Source organism: Podarcis vaucheri (genome assembly GCF_965113315.1).
Source record: "Podarcis vaucheri genome assembly, chromosome: 10".
Lineage (NCBI taxonomy): Eukaryota > Metazoa > Chordata > Lepidosauria > Squamata > Lacertidae > Podarcis > Podarcis vaucheri.
Window position 1 is genome coordinate 7,314,765 of NC_138748.1, and position 22,833 is coordinate 7,337,597.

A 22,833-nucleotide genomic window follows, 5' to 3' on the forward strand; every position below is an offset into this window, starting at 1 on the left:
AGGACAGCCACACCTTTTAATGCTAATCTGCATGTGCGCACACACGAAAGGGATTCAAAAGAGAAAGAATCTGAAACATCCACTGTTTTAAAAATATCCTCTATTTCAAGTCTATAGGTAGAACATAACCCAGAACAAAGAACAAAAGAAGTCAACAAAACAAACACACCCTTAATTTGTTAATGCCTGTGGTCAATGAACTGGAAAGTAAGCCACTATATTAAAAAAGAAGCAAAGTACAATCAACAAAGCAGAGAATTAAACTACCTTTTTGCCATAATCTAATCTCTTATGAAAATCTAATACAATCTGGCTTTCTCTTGAGTAGCAGCTCTACATGGGGGAGTGCAAAACCTTGTGGGGAGGTCAGGCTTCCAGGCCTCTGATCCTGTACCCATTAGGTTAGAATCTGTAGGATGAAACTTGGTGAACCAGTTAAACCAGTTCCTTTGTTATGGTAATAGCTACTCAGCTAAGTGGGTACTCATGGGACGCGGGTGGCGCTGTGGGTAAAACCTCAGTGGCTAGGGCTTGCCGATCGTATGGTCGGCGGTTCGAATCCCTGTGGCGGGGTGAGCTCCCGTCCTTCGGTCCCAGCTCCTGCCCACCTAGCAGTTCAAAAACACCCCTAAGTGCAAGTAGATAAATAGGTACCACTTTATAGCGGGAAGGTAAACGGCGTTTCCATGTGCTGCGCTGGTGCTGGCTCGCCAGAGCAGCTTCGTCACACTGGCCACGTGACCCGGAAGTGTCTCCGGACAGCGCTGGCCCCCGGCCTCTTGAGTGAGATGGGCGCACAACCCTAGAGTCGGACATGACTGGCCCGTACGGGCAGGGGTACCTTTACCTTTTTTTACTCAGCTAAGCACCCATCATCAGCATCTTAGAGAGGAATGGGTGGGCCATTTCCCACTTCACTTTACTGGATGCCAGGTCACTCTAGGATGGAGAACAACAGGCCAACAGTGGATGTGTTTGGGTTTTGACCAAAGTTGGAAGAGGCTTGAATTGCTCTGTGCTGGACCCAAAACTATGGCTTCTCCCTGGGAACCTAATGGGGAGGCAAAATCTGCTGGCGTGTTAAAGCTGTGAGCCCCTCCACCTCATTCTCAGGTAGTATATATGTGTAAATAAAGACACATATAAGAAAATCATAAAGATACCAGAGTCTCAATTGACCTTCATTCCAAGGAAACAAAATCCTGGGTAAGTGCTGGAACCCCAGGAGTCTTTCGTAGCTCAGTGATTCAGATGCGTGCAACAATATTTTTCCAAGATAGTCATTTGGTCAAAAGGAATTTTGACAGAAAGGAAGGCAATGAGGGCCAGAACAATTGCATAAATTTCCTCAATGGTCAGCAGGCAAAGTTGCTAGACACTTCTGTTGTTGGGGAGTTTGCACGAAAATAGTCAAGAAAGCTAAAAGATGGTTAGAGAACATGCCTCACACTTACTATCCTGCTCCAGCAAGAAAGAGGGAACAGCAGCTGCATTTTTTATGTAGGACTGGGGGAAGAGGTGAAATTATAAGCTTTGTGATCTGCAAAGTCTCTTTTGAGGGACTCTATCTCAACATTGGGATGCGGGTGGCGCTGTGGGTTAAACCACAGAGCCTAGGACTTGCCGATCAGAAGGTCGGCGGTTCGAATCCCCGCAACGGGGTGAGCTCCCGTTGCTCGGCCCCTGCTCCTGCCCACCTAGCAGTTTGAAAGCACGTCAAAGTGCAAGTAGATAAATAGGTACCACTCCAGCGGGAAGGTAAACGGCGTTTCCGTGTGCTGCTCTGGTTCGCCAGAAGCGGCTTAGTCATGCTGGCCACATGACCCAGAAGCTGTACACCGGCTCCCTCGGCCAATAAAGCGAGATGAGCACCGCAACCCCAGAGTCGGTCACGACTGGACCTAATGGTCAGGAGTCCATTTACCCTTTACCTTTACCTATCTCAACATCTGATGTCGGACAGCGGAATTTGCTGTTTGTAGGAGCCTTAAGCTCATCCTGTATATATATATTTTTAAGAAACTTAAATATTACAGGAATACCTTAAGCCTCCAATGAGACTTTTTCCCAAAGAAAATCAAAGCCAGCTAAATGTGGTTTCCCTGGAACTTCTCGCCACTCAGGGAAACAAGTGTGCATTTTGTTTAAAACTAGAAGTTAGAGCTCCCCTATGAGGAAAGGTTACAGCATTTGGGGGTTTTTTAGGGAAAAGGTAAGAAGATGTGACATGATTGAAGTTTATAAAATTAAGCATGGCAGAGAGAAAGTGGATAAAGGAAATCTTTTCTCCCTCAAGCCTAACACTAGAACTTGTGGATATCCAATGAAGGTGAATGTTGGAAGATTCAGGGCAGATAAAATATGGTAAGATTGCTCAGCAAATACCTGAAACCTGTACTTCCACGTATGCAAAAGGAGAAAAGCTAATCATATTATTTCTACTGTAATTTGTTCCACCTAATACTGAAGCACTAGCAGTAAGACAAGGAGGAACAACACCATGAAGCTTCAAAAACCAAGTTCTGCTGTGATCTACCACTACAAACAGGCTCTTCTGAAGAAAAGTATCAATGAGTTGCCATATTTAACATTGAACAGAGCCTTCAGTCAAAGCACTTTGACTTTGTGAAGGATAGCTTCAAATAACAATTGTTTAACTGTAAACAATCTCATGACTTCAATATTATTGGATTAGCTTTCTCTCTACAAACAAATTTTCTCACTGTGTCATATTCTAGTTTCTTTTTCAATGCTTCTCAAAAAAAAAAAAAAAAGAGAGAGAATATTTAGAGTTCTGTTTAAATTCACTGATGCTAAAGTCAGCCGTCCAAGCATTTTCACATGGGAGCTTCAAGCTTACTACATCAAATACATAATAATGTATAGCTTTTTAAACAACCCAAACTCTCCATGTTTTGCAACATTTCCTACAAAACAAAATTAAGTTTACAGCTTTGAATTTCCTCCATTAGGGTATAAAAGCTGTAAAAATAAGCCAGTTTACATGCAAAGGACTCTGAGTCGGTGAAGGAAGGGAATTTTTTTTCAAAATGCCTATTTTTGTATTGTAGATGATGCATGTAATTGTGTTGGAAGTCATGAATATTCTGGCACTGCATAGCTAGATCACCATTGCTCTGAACACAGAGCACAGCCAAAATGTATTTAAATATGAAAGATTTCCATACCTTGCAAACTTCTTTACAGTGAAAGATAAATTCCATTGTGTAGAATTTATTAGAAACATTTCTACACAAGAATGTTGAAATACAGTACATAATCAAAACATTAAAATAGAGGATGAAAATGCAACTGAAAAATTAGGGCAGAATTAAAATTGTAATAATTGAGCTGAAGCACAAGCTAAGGCAGAAATGTGTTTTTAAAATTAGAGATGGGACCTCTATTGCCTTGATGTGCTTAAATGGCCTGCCAGAAGCAACATGTGATGATTATAGGCCATAATTTTAGTTTATAGAAAACAGCATAATCATATAAGAGCATCAGTGTGACACATGTTAGTATAATAATGCTGAACACATAAAATGTAAAACATGTAGATGTAGGAAGCTGCACTATCCTTTTTTTCCGACTGCTTAATACAAGTGCATTAATATAATTGTTTCTCAACCGTTTGGAACAAATTTTAAAGAAACTAAACATCATTGTTTGGCCAGATGCATAGTTAAAAAGCAGGCTATATAATTTACATCTGCAGGATATAATAGCTTTTAAAGCTACATATATTACACCAATCAACAAACCTTAGCTTTTTTTGTAATCTAATTGGAGCAAACACCTTTGTTGCTTTTGCTTGCTAGTCAGTCATAGACTGCATCATTTCACTACTGCATAGGTCTTCAGTAGATGGCACATGATCCACAACTGCTTCAATGACCCACTCTAAAGCTTATTTATGTCATACAATTTATATACCATTTAGTGGTGGTGGTGGTTTTTTTTAAAAAAAAATCAAAGTGGCTTACAAAAAGGCTAAAAAATGAAATTATCAGTAAAAAGAACCCAGTAAGAACAACAATGTAAAACCTTCAAAAATAATTAAAATCAACAATAAGCTAAAACCAGATTAAAACACATGCCAACATTCAACATGTCTTGACAAGCTTGCCTAAAGATAAATGTTTTTAACAGGATTGAGAACTTTGCCCCAGGATGAGAGCAGAAATCGGGCGCTGGTGCCATGGCAGCAGCAGGAGGCCCCATTAGCAAAAGCGCGCCTCAGGTTAAGAACGGTTTCGGGTTAAGTACAGACCTCTGGAATGAATTAAGTTCATAACCCGAGGTACCACTGTACCAGCCCTTATACTTGGAACAAATGTAATACAGTGGTACCTCGGGTTACATACGCTTCAGGTTACATACGCTTCAGGTTACAGACTCTGCTAACCGAGAAATATTACCTCGGGTTAAGAACTTTGCTTCAGGATGAGAACAGAAATCGTGCGGCGGCAGTGGGAGGCCCCATTAGCTAAAGTGGTGCTTCAGGTTAAGAACAGTTTCAGGTTAAGAACGGACCTCCAGAATGAATTAAGTACTTAACCCAAGGTACCACTGTATTAACTCTTTCCCTCACAACTGCAAACCACCAACACATAAAATCAGGAGGGGAGAATCCCTAAAAGTAGGGTCTATATTGCAGGCTGAGACGAAAGATGAGCCCAGATCTGGAATGGCTGAAGACCACTGCATTAATGAACTGAAACTACAATATCAGAATATGGAAACCTACACTGCAAGACAACTAGCAACTTTAGAAGAATAGAACCTGTTGTTTTTTTATTATTACTTTTTCTTGCCCTTTGGCAATGGTTGCACAATATTTTCCACCTAAATAGTTTCTATATATCCACTTGGCATTTATAAGAAAAGTTGTCTTCATTTGCCAAAGTCAGAAGAACACAGCCACAGGTGCTGGAATACTTTGACAGGGTTATACTAAAGCTAGCTGGATGTACAGAAGAATGTCAGCAGTACAGATGAACGATTACTTTGTCAGAAAAAGGATAGTGCATCTTTAAGACATACAAAGCCTTGAATAAAATACAAACCCCGATAAAAAGAAAGCAGCATGCCAGATATCTCTGAAGACAGCGCCAATACTGTAAGAGGTGCTTGTACCGTAGCTCTGCACTGCTCCTTCCTGTGTGTTATCTGTGGTACTAGAGCCATCTCCTTCCCTATGTACTTCCAAATGTGCTGCTTTCCTTAATTTCCTTCATCAGAAGAGATTAAAAGTGGAAGGCATCTCGTAAGTGTCATTCGCTAGCACTACAACACGGTCAGCGTTCTTGTAAGCATGCAAAGAGCTCTGAATTCAGCCACTGGCTGGGCTGAACAGACAGTTTGTTATTGTACATGAGAAAAGTTACATTTTCGTCAGCGTCTTCTCTAAGCACAAAAATCATCCCTCTGAGCTACACAGCACCAGTCCAGAAAAAACAAAAATATGAGCACATTATGCATTTAACTAATCACTAACAGCTTCCTGCACCCCATTAGTTAGTTCTATTGTGTTGATACCAATAAGAGATACCAATCTATTGGGTGCAGCTTAAAAAAAAATCACAACAGTATTTATAGCAGTGAAATTTCATGAGAAGGTCAAACACAAATAAAAGGAACTTAGCAGAACAAGAATACCCCCACCCCCCACCATTTTTTAAATAATGCATAATGTCAGATTTTAAGCCTTTTTCAAAAATACCGTATTTTTCACTCTATAGGACACACCGGACGATAAGACGCACCTAATTTGGGGGAGGGAGGAAACAAGAAGAAAAAAATTCTGAACCCCAGAAGCCAGAACAGCAAGAGGGATCTGGCTTCTGGGATAGCCTCTCGCTGTTCCGGCTTTGGGGACAGCCTTTGAAGCCTCCGCAGCCATCCCCAAGCTAGAACAGCGAGACGGAGCGCTGCGCGGTTCTGGCTTCGGGGACAGCCTTTGAAGCCTCCGCAGGGCAGCGGGGTGCCTTCACCCCGCTGCCCTGCGGAGGCTTTGCGCAGCTAATCCCAAGCTAGAACAGCGAGACGGAGCACTGCGAAGCGCTCCGTCTCCCTGTTCTGGCTTTGGGCTTAGCCGCGCAGCCTGCATTCGCTCCATAAGATGCACACACATTTTCCCTTACTTTTTAGAAGGGAAACAGTGTGTCCTATAGAGCGAAAAATACGGTAGTTTTGATTCTGAAATAAAAAGTAAGCACATGCATAAAAGGCTCACTATGTTAAAATAAACTGTACCTTCGCCTTCTCCCTCCTGTACTTGGAGGTGGTTTAGGGGTTCTTGTTGAAACAATCTGGCAATGCACAGTTCCAAGAAGCAACATGAGCCATACAGGACCTACTACTTCAGTCAGAGGTATATTATGTGTGGCTTCTACTGTATAGAACAAGACTACTGCAGCAACTTTCAAAGACATGGGGGAAAAACAACCAGTGAAGAATTAAATCTGCAACAATAATTCATAATTAAACAAATGATACTGTTAATAAGTCATTTTTGTTAAACTCAGAAATAAATGTGATCAAACCAAAGTTAAGTATAATTATTATTATTATTATTATTATTATTATTATTATTATTATTATTACTATTAATTATTTCTACCCTGCCCATCTGGCTGGGTTTCCCCAGCCACTCTGGGCGGCTTCCAACAGAACACTAAAATACAATAACCTATTAAACACTAAGAGCTTCCCTAAACAGGGCTGCCTTCAGATGTCTTCTAAAAGTTTGGTAGTTATTTTTCTCTTTGACATCTGGTGGGAGGGCATTCCACAGGGCGGGTGCCACTACCGAGAAGGCCCTCTACCAGGTTCCCTGTAACTTGGCTTCTCGTAGCGAGGGAACTGCCAGAAGGCCCTCGGCGCTGGGCCTCAGTGTCCGAGTAGAACGATGGGGGTGGAGACGCTCCTTCAGGTATACTGGACCGAGGCCATTTAGGGCTTTAAAGGTCAGCACCAACACTTTGAATTGTGCTTGGAAACATACTGGGAGCCAGTGTAAGGTCTTTTAAGACCGGTGTTATGTGGTCTCGGCAGCCGCTCCCAGTCACCAGTCTAGCTGCTGCATTCTGGATTAGTTGTAGTTTCCGGGTCACCTTCAAAGGTAGCCCCACATAGAGCACATTCCAGTAGTCCCATTGAGAGATAACTAGAGCATGCACCACTCTGGCGAGACAGTCTGCGGGCAGGTAAGGTCTCAGCCTGTGTACCAGATGGAGCTGATAAAATACAGGAAATTTAAACATATGAGCAAACTCTCACTGAAATCAATTCATCTGAAAAGCTTGGTTTTTTTACAGTGCTCTATTTGAAGAGTTAACATGTTTTCCGATATTGTTGTGACAAAACCTTTTAAATATAAGCAGTATACATCAAGATTACATTATACTACACTGCATACAAACAACTAAAATGTTTGGCACAAGCTTTCAGATCTGCTGATATCAGAAGACAACTGGAAAACATATTTAAAACCATGGTAACAGTCACAACAAATTAGGATTGGGACAGGCATATAATGCAGAACATCTAATATGTGCCTCAATTTGTACCTTTGGGCAAGTTAGTACCTTTGAAGGAGCTGAAATAATGTATCAATGTAACTGATTTATTGCAGTGCTGCATTGTGGATAATTAATGATCAAGGGACTGTCAGGAACAGTTTGTGCTGAGCTGCCCTCCTGCCACTGGCATCACTGCTGCTTACCTGGATGGAGATGGGGCAAGGTCAGTGCACCAAGAGCTCACTGTCTAGGTAAGTGATGCCCCCCGCCAAGGGCCACTGTTGGGGGCTGAAGCAACTCCCTTATAAAGTTACAACTTGATGGCTATATCTTATCACCAGTATCAGAGGCAGTATTCCTCTGAATACCTGACAAACATGACTATGAAGGCTGCTATTGTGCTGATGTCCTGTAGGCAATGTTGACGGACCATAAGCATGTGATTGGCAACGGTGGACTAAATCGACCTTTGGTCTGATCCAACAGGGCCTTATGTTCTCAACAATTTTAATTTAAATATTGCTGTATAGGTATTATCACACTTAATAAAAAATAAATAGCCGTGGGTAGAATAATAACACTATCTACTATCATATTTGAAACAGGTGGTGAGGAAACTGTCAGTATAGAATACATTTTAATATAGTTTTCTAGTGATATGAAATCATTGTCTAAGCTCAAGGATAAACATTGTGTGTTCTTTAAACTAAACTGTTTCTGTTTCCCTTTGTTAATTTCATTATGTTTCTGTGGAGTGCCAAAATGACATCCTTCTCTCAATTTCGTTTTTTATTCTTACACTGTGAAGTCCTTTTCTTAGAAGTTAACATTTTCGGGAATTGCTGTAATTTAGTTTCATCCTTATAGCAGCTTCTAACTTTTGAGGTAACGAGTTTAAAAAATATAAATGGAAATGCATCATTAGAACTCTGAAAAATAAGATTTGGTCCATTTTTTGATCAATGCATTTTTAAAAAACTAATAATGTCTTCTAGTTATACCTTGAAGAAGATAAAGGACAAGGAGCCAGAAGAAAATAACCTTTGATGTCACTTGTAGCCACCACCTGAAGAAGAATGGGAAGAAAACCACTCTAACAATCCCCTTTCTAGTCAGAGATGTCCAGGGACTTTCTGGTTTAGCTTTAGCAAATGCAGAGCCTAAACAGAAGACAAACAAATCACTTAGGTTGCATAGCAATATAGACAATTTACAATTACCATTTGACTAAGATAAAATCCTAAGACTTTGCGTGAGATATATATGCCATATTTACATGGAACATATTCCTGTGTGTGAAGCTGAACCTCTAAAGCTGTGTACTTTCAGCAAAATAATTAGTAGTACTTCATAAACAACTGTAAATATATTTTGTCCTATATGAAACATGTGTCTGGTACAGGAAATCATATGCGGGAACTGTCTCTAAGCTGGGAACAGAAGTGCAGACTGCCATAGCATGACACATGGGAAATACCCAATGGAATACTGAGTAATTCATCTTTCTACCATGTAAAACATATAATTATAGTATAATGCTATGCATGTTTAGAAGCGAGACTTATTGTGCTCAATGGAGCTTTCTTACAGGAAGATACATACAGGACTGCAGTCTTATTCAGTGCAAAAATTCCAGTGAAAAGCCCAAGTTTTCTTCCCCTTTGTGTTTTGGAATCCAAAATTCCAAAATATGAGTGGTGCATACTTATAGAACAGAGGACTACAGTAATAGATGCAAATGCAAATAGAAAAGGGGGAATTTATTTCACTGAATAGAACACCAAAACGTGCCAAAGGGATAATAAGCCTGATGCTGACAGTGGATAATAACAGACCACACATACCTGCCACTATTCCTGGTTCTTTTGCAAGAGCTACATACATTTCTACACATATTTCTACAAAGAAAAAGAAAAACAGGACCCAGTCTTTCTTCTACAGCAGGGTTGGGAAACCTGTGGGCCTCCAGATGTTGCCAGATTACAACTCTCATAACCCCTGACCATTGGTCATGCTGGCTGGTGCTGATGGGAGACAGAATGCAACAACATCTCGAGGGCCGCAGCTTCCGCATCCCTGTTCTACAGGAACAGAATAGCAGAATTAAACTAAGCTGTGGATTTAGATCTCTCAAAGTTAGTACTTTATCAGGAACAGCAAAGATAAAAATTCTCTTTCCTATAAATTACAGGGGACTCAGGACTAATCATCTGGTATGGAAATACTGGGTCAAGTATGCCAGGGCTAGCCAATGCAGTGCTCTCCAGTGGTTGTTGAACTACAGCCCCCAGCATCCTCTGTAATTGGCTGCACTGGCTGAGGCCAATGGGAGTTGTAGTCCCACAGCATTTAGAAGGCACCACATTGGCTCTCCCAATGTATGCCATTGGTTTCTTTTGATTTGCAGCAGGGGAAAATGATAGGAAACTAGCACTTGGGTGGCACCTTTTGAGATTAGTCACAATCAGGTGCTAGAGGCGTTCAGTGCTCCTGAAATCACAATTATTAAATGTCTTATGATGAGGGAGACTCCCTCTAACCTCATCTTGACAGGTGATATCAAGTCATGAAAGTGCGTTATACAACAGCTATGTGAAATTTCGCTACCTTTATTGGAGTTACTTCCTGCAACCTGAATTTCACTGCTCTGAAGAGGGAAACTACTTGGAAGTGAATGTATCTAACACGGCATGTTGTGCACAAGCAAGTTCAGAACTGCAGCAAAATTTAACTGCAGGCTATTACTTCCAAGTTCACCTTGCAAATCCAGCCTACCCTTGATCTAAAAATAAATAAATCTGAGAACGCACATTTGAGCAGCTTTCTGGTTTCTTTTAATCAATTACACATGAATCTGTCCACAGAGTTGTTACATTGCAACTGCCCAACCTGCAATAAGCTGCACACTGATGGGGGTATAACGAGGCTAGGAAATACACAAACACCATATGTATTCCCCTTTAAAAAAAGATGTCCCCAAATGCACTCTACCATGTAAAACAATAAAATAAATAAATAAATTGACATATTGATCAATACTGCATTCCATATTTAATAGATCCATTCCTACCTCTTACAAGATCAACATCTATGAGATCTGGCTTTACATGCCCAGTTTTCTTTGGCTTGTTTCTCAAACCCTGTAATATGCAAATAATATTGGATTATTATTATTACAATTAAAGGAAAAATACATTTCATATAAGCAGGGGCCAGTAACTGTGGTGAACTTAAAGTTATCAGGTTTTCATCTCCTGAGCTGTGCACTATTTCCTATTTGAAATCTACTTTTAAGAAAGATTCCAATTTGCCATGTATCTCTACTAATGAAAAATATTTTTTGCTTTAAAAATACAAGTATATTGCTGATGCAAATACAAAGGTATAATGAAAATTACTGTCCTTTTTATTATATTGCCCAGAACACCTAAATGAGTTTATTAAGTTCAATTATGCAACCACATACGAACACACACATGCTTGCCAGAGTTAGTAAATACTTACTTTGACATCTATTTCATTTTGCCTTTAATTTTCAAAGAAACATATCCACTAGACTTTGAAATTCAAACTGTGGTACAAGAATAGATGTAAACTTATTACAGCCCTCTTCCTAAGTGTTTGAAGTTTGTCTTTCTCAGAGACAAAACGTACATCATGAAGCTTCCAAGCTAAAACTTGTGTAAATTTACAGGCTAAGAGAAAACTAAAACAAAAAAACAAAAAACAGAACACACCACAGTATTAAGTATTTGTTTCTAAAGTAAGGATCTAAAACAAGTTTCTAAATTAACTTGTCACTTTGGAAAAAAATATCAGAACATCCAATATACTGAGGACAAAACTTACTATTCATCCTGCTTTAGAGAGATTTCTATAAAGTATGGCAAAACCTGGTATTAGATCACACTGACCCTTCTGAACTACTCAGTAGCCCCCCTGACCCATCTCAAACTCTACAATTGCTTATAGCACACATGGACAACTTTTTCAGTAGCAGCCTTTCAACATCCTCTTTACTGACAGGTTCTGTCCTACACTGACATTCTCCAGAGCTGGTGCTAGATACAGGGCTCTGAATATCACTTTGTCCATCTCGTAACCTTCAGCTGCACCCTGAATCACATGCAACAGGAGAGACCACTTATTTTAATCCTGTTCATACTCTGCTAGAAGTTGTTAAGTATCATATGCATTTTCCTCTTATGGAAAACACACACTGGAATTTAGCTTAAATGCAAAATATTAATTAATTAGCTTAAATACATAATAGATGCCAGATAGATAGATCGATAGATAGATCCCTGAACGATGTGGCTCAGTAGCCACAATACGACCAAATTCCAACATACAGATGCATCTAAAATGGACAGCTAAGTTCACAATACTCATAGTGGAGGCCTGCAGCCAAAGAATTGGCAAGTATTTTTAAATCAGTATGTGAATCATAGATTGCCAGATCACAATATTCTAGTGATAGTAGAAGCCACAACCAGTAGGATTTGCCTGTCAGGTTCTAGAAGAGCTATCAAACCTATACCCATGGTCCACAATCCCAAGCTTATACATTCCCCTCCTCCACTGTTCTAATATGAAGTTTTGCTGCAGTCCTTACATAATCCTCAGCTATTTCTTACTGTAGCCTCATTTCTTCCTTTGTTTCCTCACATTGTGTTTTACATTAACACCTACTTTGTCTTGTTTCCTTTCATCTGTCTCTTGGCTAGTGCCCTGGCACTGCAATATGCTATGGGACATGGGGAGGACACTATATAGATTTTCCTGACTGGAAGGCTGGGTTTTCTTCAGAGCACCATCTCAGTCTCTGTCTCCTCTGCTCGTTTAACAAAGATTTATTCACCACTCCTTCCCTTTAGGTTCCTGTTTTTTAGTCTCCAGGTCTTTTAGCTTCCTGATTTCCTGGGATGTGTTCAGCCTGCCCCACAAAGCTACAAATCAGTGTTCTAAACTCCAATTGTTCTAGGCACATTTTACGACAGGGAATTTCATTAGTGTGAGCAGTTTCTGAGCTCTGGGCGCAGTACTGTGTCTAAGATTTCAGATTAAAACTGCAGAGTGGAAGGAATGGAGGACCTTTCTCTGCCTCCCCACTTCCGGTTACTCTCTGAAGACTGGAATAGTGAAGAATACTGGATAAGAGACCCTCTTAAGCAGGGGTCAGCAACCTTTTTCAGCTGTGGGCCGGTCCACCGTCCCTCAGACCATGTGGTGGGCCAGACTATATGGGGGGGTTGAACAAATTCCTATGCCCCAAAAATAACCCAGAGGTGCATTTTAAATAAAAGGACACATTCTACTCATGCAAAAACACGCTGATTCCCAGGCTGTCCATGAGCCGGATTGAGAAGGCAATTGGGCCGCATCTGGCCCACAGGCCTTAGGTTGACGACCCCTGCTCTTAAGAATATTAGGGGGGTGGGCAGGGGAAGGACTAGACCATGTGAAAAATGAAAATATTTTTGCTGCAGTTCGTTAATTTTCAGCTTTGTATTCTTGTTATAAAAAAGCACACCTAGACATTCCATTGTTGTGCCCATAACCTAGGTTTAAGGTGCCATTTAGCTCCTAGCTTCCATATCTCAGTTTCTAACACTGCTACAAATACCTCTAAGAAATTTAACACTAGCCAAACTGGACAACACCCACTTCCCAGAGATGGTCACTTAGCACCAACTTTGATGTGCTTTTTGTACCAGGTGGAATTTTTACCTTTCAGATTTGTGTTTGCTTGGGCATTTTAATCCTGTGTAACTCTGCATTTTGTTTGAACTTCTATTCTATAGACCCCCTTATGTAGTTGAAGAGCAGGCTAGAAATGGTTCACTAAACAAAATTAAAACTTTCTTTTCCCTCACAGAGCTGGGCCTGCAAACACTGACAACATTGTTCCCTGAACTGTTTGGATCTTACAGCATTCCAGGCTATCAGATCAGCTCAACTAATCAATGTCAAAAGCTTCACTGCTGCAACCACAATAGATTATAGATCTGCCAAGAGAATGTAGAGCTCCAGTTAAAAGGAAATTGAGAAGGTAGTTACAGACACTTGGAAGTTGTTTACAATGATAACAGGGCTTCAAGTTAAACATACACCACTTATTAGATAAGGCAAGTTCAAACAATTATCTGTTAAACTTCAGACTAAATGAGACTATAAAAGACAAGATTACTTCTTGTAAAACTATTAAAACATGAACACACACACACACGCACACACCCAAGCAAGAAGTCTGGCAAACCAAACATAAGTTGACAATAAGAAAGCCAAGAAGGAACTTTATGAGCAACTTCATAGTGATGTAAAAATGACTAACACTGGTAGCAGGGTAGCAAACAAGCTGTACAATGGAGACATTAGACCAAAATAAATAAATGGAGTACTAAAGGAGACAGGAAAACTGCAGAAAATCTTAATGAAGCTGAAGCATACAAACTCATGAGACATTATTTTATGGCAGAACAAATATATATATGTTAAATTCTGTAGTGGTAAGAGGACAGAGAATGTATAACAAGCCACCTATGATGGTTGCATTTTGCAAACATAGCAGTCATAATCCAGGAGGGTAGGTTATTTCATCAATCAGAAGCTGAGTAACACATAGGAAGCGGAGAATAGAAATAAACTTATTTATTTGGCAGCAGAGGCATACTGTGGGCCTTTCTAGTTGCTGAGCTTTACCTATGGAAATTCTGTAAAAGATGTTGTGTTATTCAAATAACAGCACAGTTTTCAGGTAACTCTAAACCAAACAATGGTTTAGTGTGAACAAGCAAACATGCAGGTTCTTGGATGGTGGCCAGCTTCTCACACAGTCGTGCTGCTGCTGTCGTACCACTCAGAACTAAACTTTGGTTGGGCTTAATGTTACGTCAAATCCGAATCTTGATAAAAAGTGAGAATCTTCCCCTTCTTTTTACCCAAAGGAAAACTTGATCCCATACTGCGAGTGATGAACTCATTATGAATCTATGGGATTTAATACTTCAAATCATTCCCAGTTTCAGCTGCTGAGAAACCTTTAGAAGAGTTTCCTTGTCACTCAAATATGGCACAACTCAAAAGAAGAACAACAGAGTAGCCAAGTTTGCAGATGACCACTATTAAAAATTGCAAAATCCCAGATTACCACAAGCTTCAAAAGGATATTTCCAAACTGGGTGAATGGACCACATATGAGATCCAACAAAAGCAAAGAACAGAATTATGTGCATGAGAATTAAAGCCTAATTTCCCATATGTGGGAGCCCATATGTGCTGATATGGTCTGAACTGACTACCAACAACCCAGACCAGAAACATCCTGGGGCCATAGTGGAAAATTCACTAAAGAAGTTAGCGTTGAGAATGGTTAGGAAAGGGATAGAAAGAGAAAACAAATAACTAATGTGATTAGAGACTTGTGTCCAAAGAACATTTTTAATTAGGCAGTATACAAATCATAATAAAGAATAAAATAAAGCAGCCAATAATCTCATTTTATAAACTGACGTGCACAAATGTAGAATTTTGTACATAGTTCTAGCTGCCTCATGTAAAAATGAGAAGGTACAGACAACTTTATTGCTGCTTCACTATACTTATTCTATAGGTCCATTCAATTGTTCTCTTTTAATGCTTATCTGTTTTAAACTCACTCTAATGTTTTTATTATACTTTCAGGTATTATTCTGTAAGCTACATTCCGGCTTAAACAAATGAGCAACTGAAATGATAAGAGGATTGAAGTGTTTCCTCTGTAAAGGAAAACAAAAGTTTAAATTTGGAAAAGGATTATCGAGCAGAACACTTTATACCACTGGTTCTCACAAGGTGTAGCAGGAGAAGATGGCAAGTGTGCCAGGAAGATTCAAGGACAGTCAATATTATATTTTGAGAATGATACATGTTCCTATGTAGCTGCATTGTTTTATATTTTCTGGATATCCCATGATCATATTATAAAATAGCACTGCTAGGCTAAGTTGTTTCTTTTTATTTTCCAATTCATTACTTATCAATTTTTTAAAATGGTGTGGTGTGAACAAATTTTTATTCTGAAAGTGCAGCCCAGAGAAAAAAGTATGAGAAACACCGCTATATACATTTATAAAATTATTTGTATTGCCTGTATAAAATAATTCATCCTCTGTCCAATGTTATAAGTTTAACATGATGTATTTAGGACAAACAAAAGTAGCTGTATTCTATGCACTGGATAAAACTTACAGAATTCATTGCCAGAAAATGTTGCCATCGACATCAGCAGATATATATATAGGCACAAAAACTAAAAATTAAGCCTTCAAGTTCAGGCAGTTTGTAATCTTCCTAAGGGCATCTGGTAAGCCAATGACGGAGGCAGAGTGCTTGACCAGACGGACCTTGGCTTGTTCTTACGAGATCTCCAATGAGATCTAAGAGCACATCAGTTGAAATCTCAATGGCATCAACTGGCCTATTCTGAGAAAATCTGGTGTGTTTTTATGTTTCAATACAGTACTTTGTTAGTGAGTCATCCTGCCCCTGTAAACAATGAAAGTACTTGCTCATTGCCCCCTGCTTCAATATCCCCTCCCAGCACTACTACTGTGTGTTCATTCTTCTGTCAGGAAAAAGAACGGGTGTACATGCAGCAGGCACAGCACTCTGTCAGTCTTATCTCACTCCTCCATCTCTCTTCCCGACAGAGGAGATAACACAGGTAGCACACACAACAACCCTATCGCTCAGCTGTGTTTTCCCAGCTGATGAAACACGGCCAGTCTCACAACTGAATGAAATGCATGCAGGTTGGCACCACCAGGCAAGTGCATTTTCCACCTGGTTACTTGCACTGAGACAACAGTTTCAAGGCGAGAAGCGTGTTACAAAGTTATCTATTACTGTCTGTTTGAAAGGACAGAGTTTCGTGGAACAAACCACTGGATTCCCAATAGTTAGCTCATAGCACTCAAGCCAACAGAAGCTTGATTTTAACCTTTTTCAAGTGCAGCACATTCAGAGCTGGAATCTAATGGTTGTTTTCCATTTCATTTCTGGAAAATGAAAAGGTGCTGTTTCGGATGGTAATGATATACGAAAATATGGAACCACAACAGATGGCCAGAAGGTATAATATCATATCAAAGGAAGCAGGGGTTTATTATAATCCCAGCATTACAGTTTCTTGTCTCTTTAGAAGAGTGGGTGAATCCTTAAATGAACCAAACAACTAGCCCTATGAATGTCTATTCAGAAACAAGTCCCACTGAGCTTAATGGGACTTAATTCCAGGCTAAAGTGTAGGATCACAGGCTAATTGTTTTAAATGGAAAACAGAAGTGATGCTAAAGCATTTAGATGCTTTTGAAGTAGTTACTTATTCATCAGATACTTGAAGGCTTTTGTTAGTCACACTAAGATGCAGAGACACAGTTAATCTACAAAAGCTGTTTTGTTTAACACAAATTTCCATAATCAAGTACTTACCAATTTAATAAACTGTTCAAAACAATGACAGGATGAAAAATGAGGAAAAGTAAACTGGAACTATAAAGGTAACCATGTGATAGTCAGTGATATCTGACCAAAAAGCATGTAAAATATGAAGGGAATTATCTATGATATAGCATAAGGCAGCTTAGTGCAACATAACTAAAAACACCCCAGTATTATTTTTAAGCACTGTAACTGGGAGTTCCCCAAGTAAAAGATCTATCCTAGCTGTTTCCTTTACGGAGGCTCCTCCACATAAAAACTCACATCCACACCAAACAGCATACAGTTTTGATGCAAGTGAGAGACAAACCCTAGCCAAGATTCCATAATCTAAAGACTTCCTACACCCACAAAATGTCCTCTCCCACCCTAACTCTTGTACCAGTTTTTTTCATTTCAGTAGAACTTCTTTAAAGTTTAACCCACCCACCACAAAAAACTGCAGATTGGTAAGGATTACCATTACTATCACTACATGATAACAAAAGAATTCACAAATGCTATTAAAATAATTCACAAATGGAACATCCTTTGTCCTGGGGGGGGGGGGGGAACAGCACACACCTGTGTCACAATGAAGTCTTATCAAAATAAATTCTGAATTACAATATATCCCTGATTTTCAAACTATATACGTGAGAACTATGTGCTTTATCGTGCTTTCTCAATGACAATATAAATAACAGAGGACAAGCTTCTCAAAAACTTCCCTGCTGCTTAATGACTTTCCCCTATAATACACATTTGAGGGGGACATTGGACATATTCTTGAGAACACATAGCTGTCATAGGACAAGAACTAGCCCAAAGGCACCTTGCTCACACCTTGCACCAAAAAAAGTGCACCCCAGAATCCTCTGCACAGGAGTTGTGCAGCAAATTAAATGATTTGGAGTGAGCTTGTTAAGTTTGACATTCAGTACCATAAAACAATAAAAATAAATCTAAACTTTACCTTGATTTCTCTTTGTTCTACAGATTTTTCCCATATTTGCTGGTCATATGCCCCAATCTAAACAGGAAAGAGGAAAGTCTACATTAAAATGAGATCATTCACAGTATAATCAGAAACAACACCCGCACACCCTCACCACACTTAAAGTCTCCAAGAAAGCATGTGGATCCAAGACTACTGCCAGAAGTGTTTCTGCCAGCGGTAGTCAGTGTAGTACTCCAGAACAGGGCAATCCAGAGGCAAGGCCAGCTTTGGGTCTTCTGGATCCTAAACCATTTCCTGGAGGTGGGACAAGGAAAAAACAATACAAGCACCTCCACTTTCGGCCCTGGACAATAGGAGTCAGCAGGGCTTTAGATGTGATGGCTGATCTACTGTTCTGCCCCGGTGCTCCCAGATACTGCTTAGGACTGTCTGACAAATAAAGCTACTTTTCTCTCAGAATCTGCTTTGTGCCCTACATGTAGTCTATGTGCCTGACTACTCGCAGGATTTCTTTTAGCATCAGTTGCAGACTTACATTGCTGACAGAAAAGGAACCAAAACAATAGGCCTGCGTGTGAAAATACCAAATCGGAATCTACATAACATATCAACAACTGCTCCATTCGCAGGATACTAGATATCTGTGAGGCCCTGTACGTAGTTTCCGCTACGTGGCCCAACTCATTTGATCAGTTCCTGTTCCTGTCTGTATGCTTAAATAAGGACCATGCCTGGGTGTCAAATATTAGGCAGAGAGGCTCCAAACCTTCAGCTGTAGTAGATTTTATTAGAATAAAAACCAAAAAATCAGGTTGCACTCAGGATGTCACTGGAAATGTTAAGAAGCTATTCAGACATAAGAATGGCATTTCAACTACAAACCTTAAGCTCTTACACACACACATACACACAACCAGCAAAATAAAACATGATTTGCATCAAACCATAGTTTACCTATGCACACTGTCATGCATGATTCTTGTTTGTGGGCAAAGTATAGCTTGCCACTAGCCTGGAAAATGGGAGAAATTAATCACTACACATAACGGGAAGCCTGAGGCCTGTAGTTATAATATTAAACTGTGATCTAGCTTTATGCTTGAACAGCCTCAAAGAGAAAAACAACCACAGCTTAGCTTCATTTTATAAAGTGGCCACTGACTTTCAGAAGAAGTTACATGATTTGCAGTGTATGTTCCCTTAAATAATTCTTTGCCCAATATTATTTTCCTGGTTTTGCTATAGATTTAAATATTCTCTTCAAATACCCTTTCCTCCCATTTCAGACTTTTGGTGTTTGATTGTTTTTATTTACCTCGTTTTTGTCTTTTCAGCCACACTGAACTGTCATCACTTCCTCCACTAGTGGACTCAAGTGGCGAGCACCAACAGAAAGGGAACCAAACAGAGCACTGAGAAACAAGCAGATCACTATGCTGGGGAGAGTGTGGTGCTCTGCTTGGTTTACAGCAGGCATAGGCAAACTTGGCCCTCCAAAAGTTTTGGGACTACAACTCCCATCATCCCTAGCTAACAAGACCAGTGGTCAGGGATGATGGGAGTTGTAGTCCCAAAACATATGGAGGACCGAGTTCGCCTATGCCTGGTTTACAGTTTATATTATTCTGGGAGGTCGGCATAACTTGCCAGCAGCTGCTCAAGTGGAGTGAGGATACACAACATCTGTTGCAGGTGCCACTTGTTTCACAGCACTGATCAAACTTGACCACAATGCTGTTTGTTTCATCATGTTGTTGCGGTGAGAGTGTTGCACTTCAGAGTAGAGAGAACTGGTCAAAGCCCCACACAGAACTTGAGACACTTACTATGTTTCGGCCTAATCTAACTCACATGAAGTTCATAATCATCCCTGCATGTATGCTTTCCTCAGGGAGGCAGGATATATAAATGTAAAAGATAAGTAAAATACATTTCTAAAGGAAATATGCTTTCAAGAACAGATGACTTTTGCATGGACATCAAAGTCGTACTTTTCTGAAAATTGCACAAAACACAGCTCTAACATTATTTCAAGAAGCTTCTTCTTTCCCATAAAAGTTTCAGCTATTTTTTCATTAAAAGTCAACCACATTTTAAGCCTCTTCTTGGTGGTTAAACCTGGTTTTGCCAAATATTCTGCCTACTTATACTCTATTTGTAGAGACAGTTGCAAGTGTGTAATGAATCCAACACTCAGTGAAACAATTCCTATCTGTCAGGCCTCTAAAAAGGATCAGAAGATGTTTTGTATAGTAGGCCCTAACATAACCCTCAAGGTTAGAGCAAACCTTCGGAAAATCCAACTCTTATGTACTTCAACAAGGACAAATATATTTGAACAAAACAGGCTATATTTTCAAAGCATGTCTACAACTGTATACACCTTCCAAAGTAGTTTACTCACCTCAGACTAAGCCCCATTGAAGTCAACGAGACATACTTCTGAACAGATATGTCACTAACAATGCAAAGCCTGCTTCAAAAAACTGAACTACTCTTGAGATTTCTTTCTGTCTGACTCTCTTCCCTCAGACATATTGTTCATAACCAGAGTTATGACTACCATGACACTTTTAGCTGTATTTAATAAGCACTGATACTTCTGAAGTGTCACTAAGTAGCTCAGCATTCATTGTTTAATTAAAAAAAAGCTGAAGACAAACATTTGATCTCCTAGGATACTTGTGCTGCAATCTTAAACTCACTATTTTTATTATTTCATTTAATCTCTTAGTCACCCAATAAATGTCACTCATAACTATGAAGTAAGTTACTAGGAACTTGATTTATTTTTAAGCAAACATGTTTAAGACTGCATTGTCAAGAGGTCAAATGTTCACCTTAAGATTTCAAAGCATTTCCCTAACAACACACCCTCAGAAACAGCCTCCTACATTTTTCTCACTAGACCTCCCTGGCCCTGCATGATAGGGAAACCCCTGGCTCTGTTGTTCAGTTCTATTTACAGGGAGGAGAAAATGAAGGGATATACTATAAACTGTCATAAGTCACATAATAGAGAGACACGGGTGGCGCTGTGGTCTAAACCACTAAGCCTAGGGCTTGCCAATCAGAAGGTTGCAGTTTGAATCCCCACAACAGGGTGAGTTCCCGTTGCTCGGTCCCTGCTCCTGCCAACCTAGCAGTTTGAAAGCACCTCAAAGTGCAAGTAGATAAACAGGAACCGCTCCGGCGGGAAGGTAAACGGCGTTTCCATGCGCCGCTCTGGTTCGTCAGAAGCGGCTTAGTCATGCTGGCCACATGACCCGGAAGCTGTACACTGGCTCCCTCACCCAATAAAGCAAGATGAGCGCTGCAACCCCAGAGTCGTCCGCGACTGGACCTAATGGTCAGGGGTCCCTTTACCTTTAAATTGCATAATATGCATAAGAACACAAATATGCTGAGAGGGAATACTGAAGACAGACTAATGCTGAAGAAATAAAAGAAGAAGATGAGTTGAAAATGTTGTTATGTGGTCATGGGTCAGTTGAATGACTGGAGGGTAGTATCTGGTTCCCATATAACCTTGAATAATCCAAGGAGGTTCTGTTTTCATTTGAATATATAATCATCCTAATTTCACGGCTGCAGATGGAAAACACAGCAGCAGTTCAAAAACAACACACAGAGTGGAGCTACAACAATGGTCTTCTCTGTCAGCATGATTAAGTCTAATTTTTAGGCTCACCTCCAGGATTTTTTGAGCCTTAAGTATGAGACAACCTTAGACCATTTGGCCCTGCCTCTCTCTGCTTGGCTTCAGGACTGAGTGTGACTGCATGAACGCCACCAGCCAGTGATATGAAACATTACACAAGGTCAGGAACGCAGATGGCACAAAGCAGAAAACTTTCCTCTTGTGGGGGAAGTGATGGGAGAAGTGTAGCTTACTGCAAACGTCTTACACGAAATAAAATTTGTGGCTTGCAAAGCTGAAGATACTGTTCTTTTTTGTAAGAGAGGCTGAAGAGAATAAGCAATTCAATCAAGAACTGACAAGTGGAGTCATATCTTATAAAGATGATAGGAGCACTAAACAACCTAAAGGTATATAGGATTTTTATTTATTTTTGGCGGGGTGGGGGGACAAGGTAAGGAAAAGGAAGTGAGAGGCTTGCTAGCACTAAAGATACAGGGAGGACTTTATTATGAACCGCCAGGAAGCCTCCTAACCTCTTACCATGGTTCACTGAAAATTTAACAGTTGCCACTGCCATTATGCCACTCAGAGAATGCTCACGTTCCAGTACATATGTGATAATTGCCAAACTGAATGAGTAAAATTTATTACGATTTAGTCATCACACCAGCCCTTTACCACAACAGGAAACTAAGTATGATAAACTACAAATCTATTATGTATTGCTGCTCTGTCAAAAGGAATGCTCGCATCTTCAACACATGCTTGTCAGGTACAATGTATAGTTGTGGATGAAAAGGAATAGGCTTATTCAATCCAATAGCCTCAGAGTTTATACACTGTTTTTTCAAGTATATTTCTGACTTGCTTTAATCTGCATGTTGACGGTCCAGAAGGATAACATGGTTGACAGTATCAAAAGCCACTGAGAGATCCAGAAGAACCAGAAAATAGCTTTCATTTCTATCCCTAGCCTGCAGGAGATCATTGACCAGTACAACCAGGGCAGTTTGAATCTTATGGTGGAGCCTGAAACCTGATGAAAAGGATCCAAATAGTGCATATCCTCCAGACAAGGCTGAATGGGATACTTGAGACTAGAATATAATTGGCAATAATGGTTGGGTCCAAAGATGTTTTTTTTTCAAGAAGCAAGTTTAGTAACAGCTCTTTTAACTGTTCCAGGAAGACTCCCTCACAGAGAGAAGCATTCACCACACCACAGACTCCATTGCCCAGCCCTG

General features: G+C 40.0%; 1 protein-coding gene across 6 annotated transcripts in view; it reads right to left on the bottom strand.

Annotated features, from left to right (window-relative positions):
* Positions 1–22,833, bottom strand: part of PHTF2 (putative homeodomain transcription factor 2) — a 68,054-nt gene that overhangs the window by 19,093 nt on the left and 26,128 nt on the right. For 4 of the 6 annotated variants that reach the window (XM_082239628.1, XM_082239629.1, XM_082239630.1 and 1 more), the window contains exons 3-8: positions 17,962–18,018; positions 16,998–17,057; positions 10,597–10,666; positions 8,528–8,686; positions 6,259–6,424; positions 5,070–5,234 (exon numbers count right to left, since the gene is read on the bottom strand). In XM_082239628.1, the coding sequence (XP_082095754.1) occupies positions 5,070–5,234; positions 6,259–6,424; positions 8,528–8,686; positions 10,597–10,666; positions 16,998–17,057; positions 17,962–18,018 (677 nt within the window). The remainder of the gene's footprint in view (positions 1–5,069; positions 5,235–6,258; positions 6,425–8,527; positions 8,687–10,596; positions 10,667–16,997; positions 17,058–17,961; positions 18,019–22,833) is intronic. The other 2 variants (XM_082239633.1, XM_082239632.1) reach the window with 2 other exon arrangements.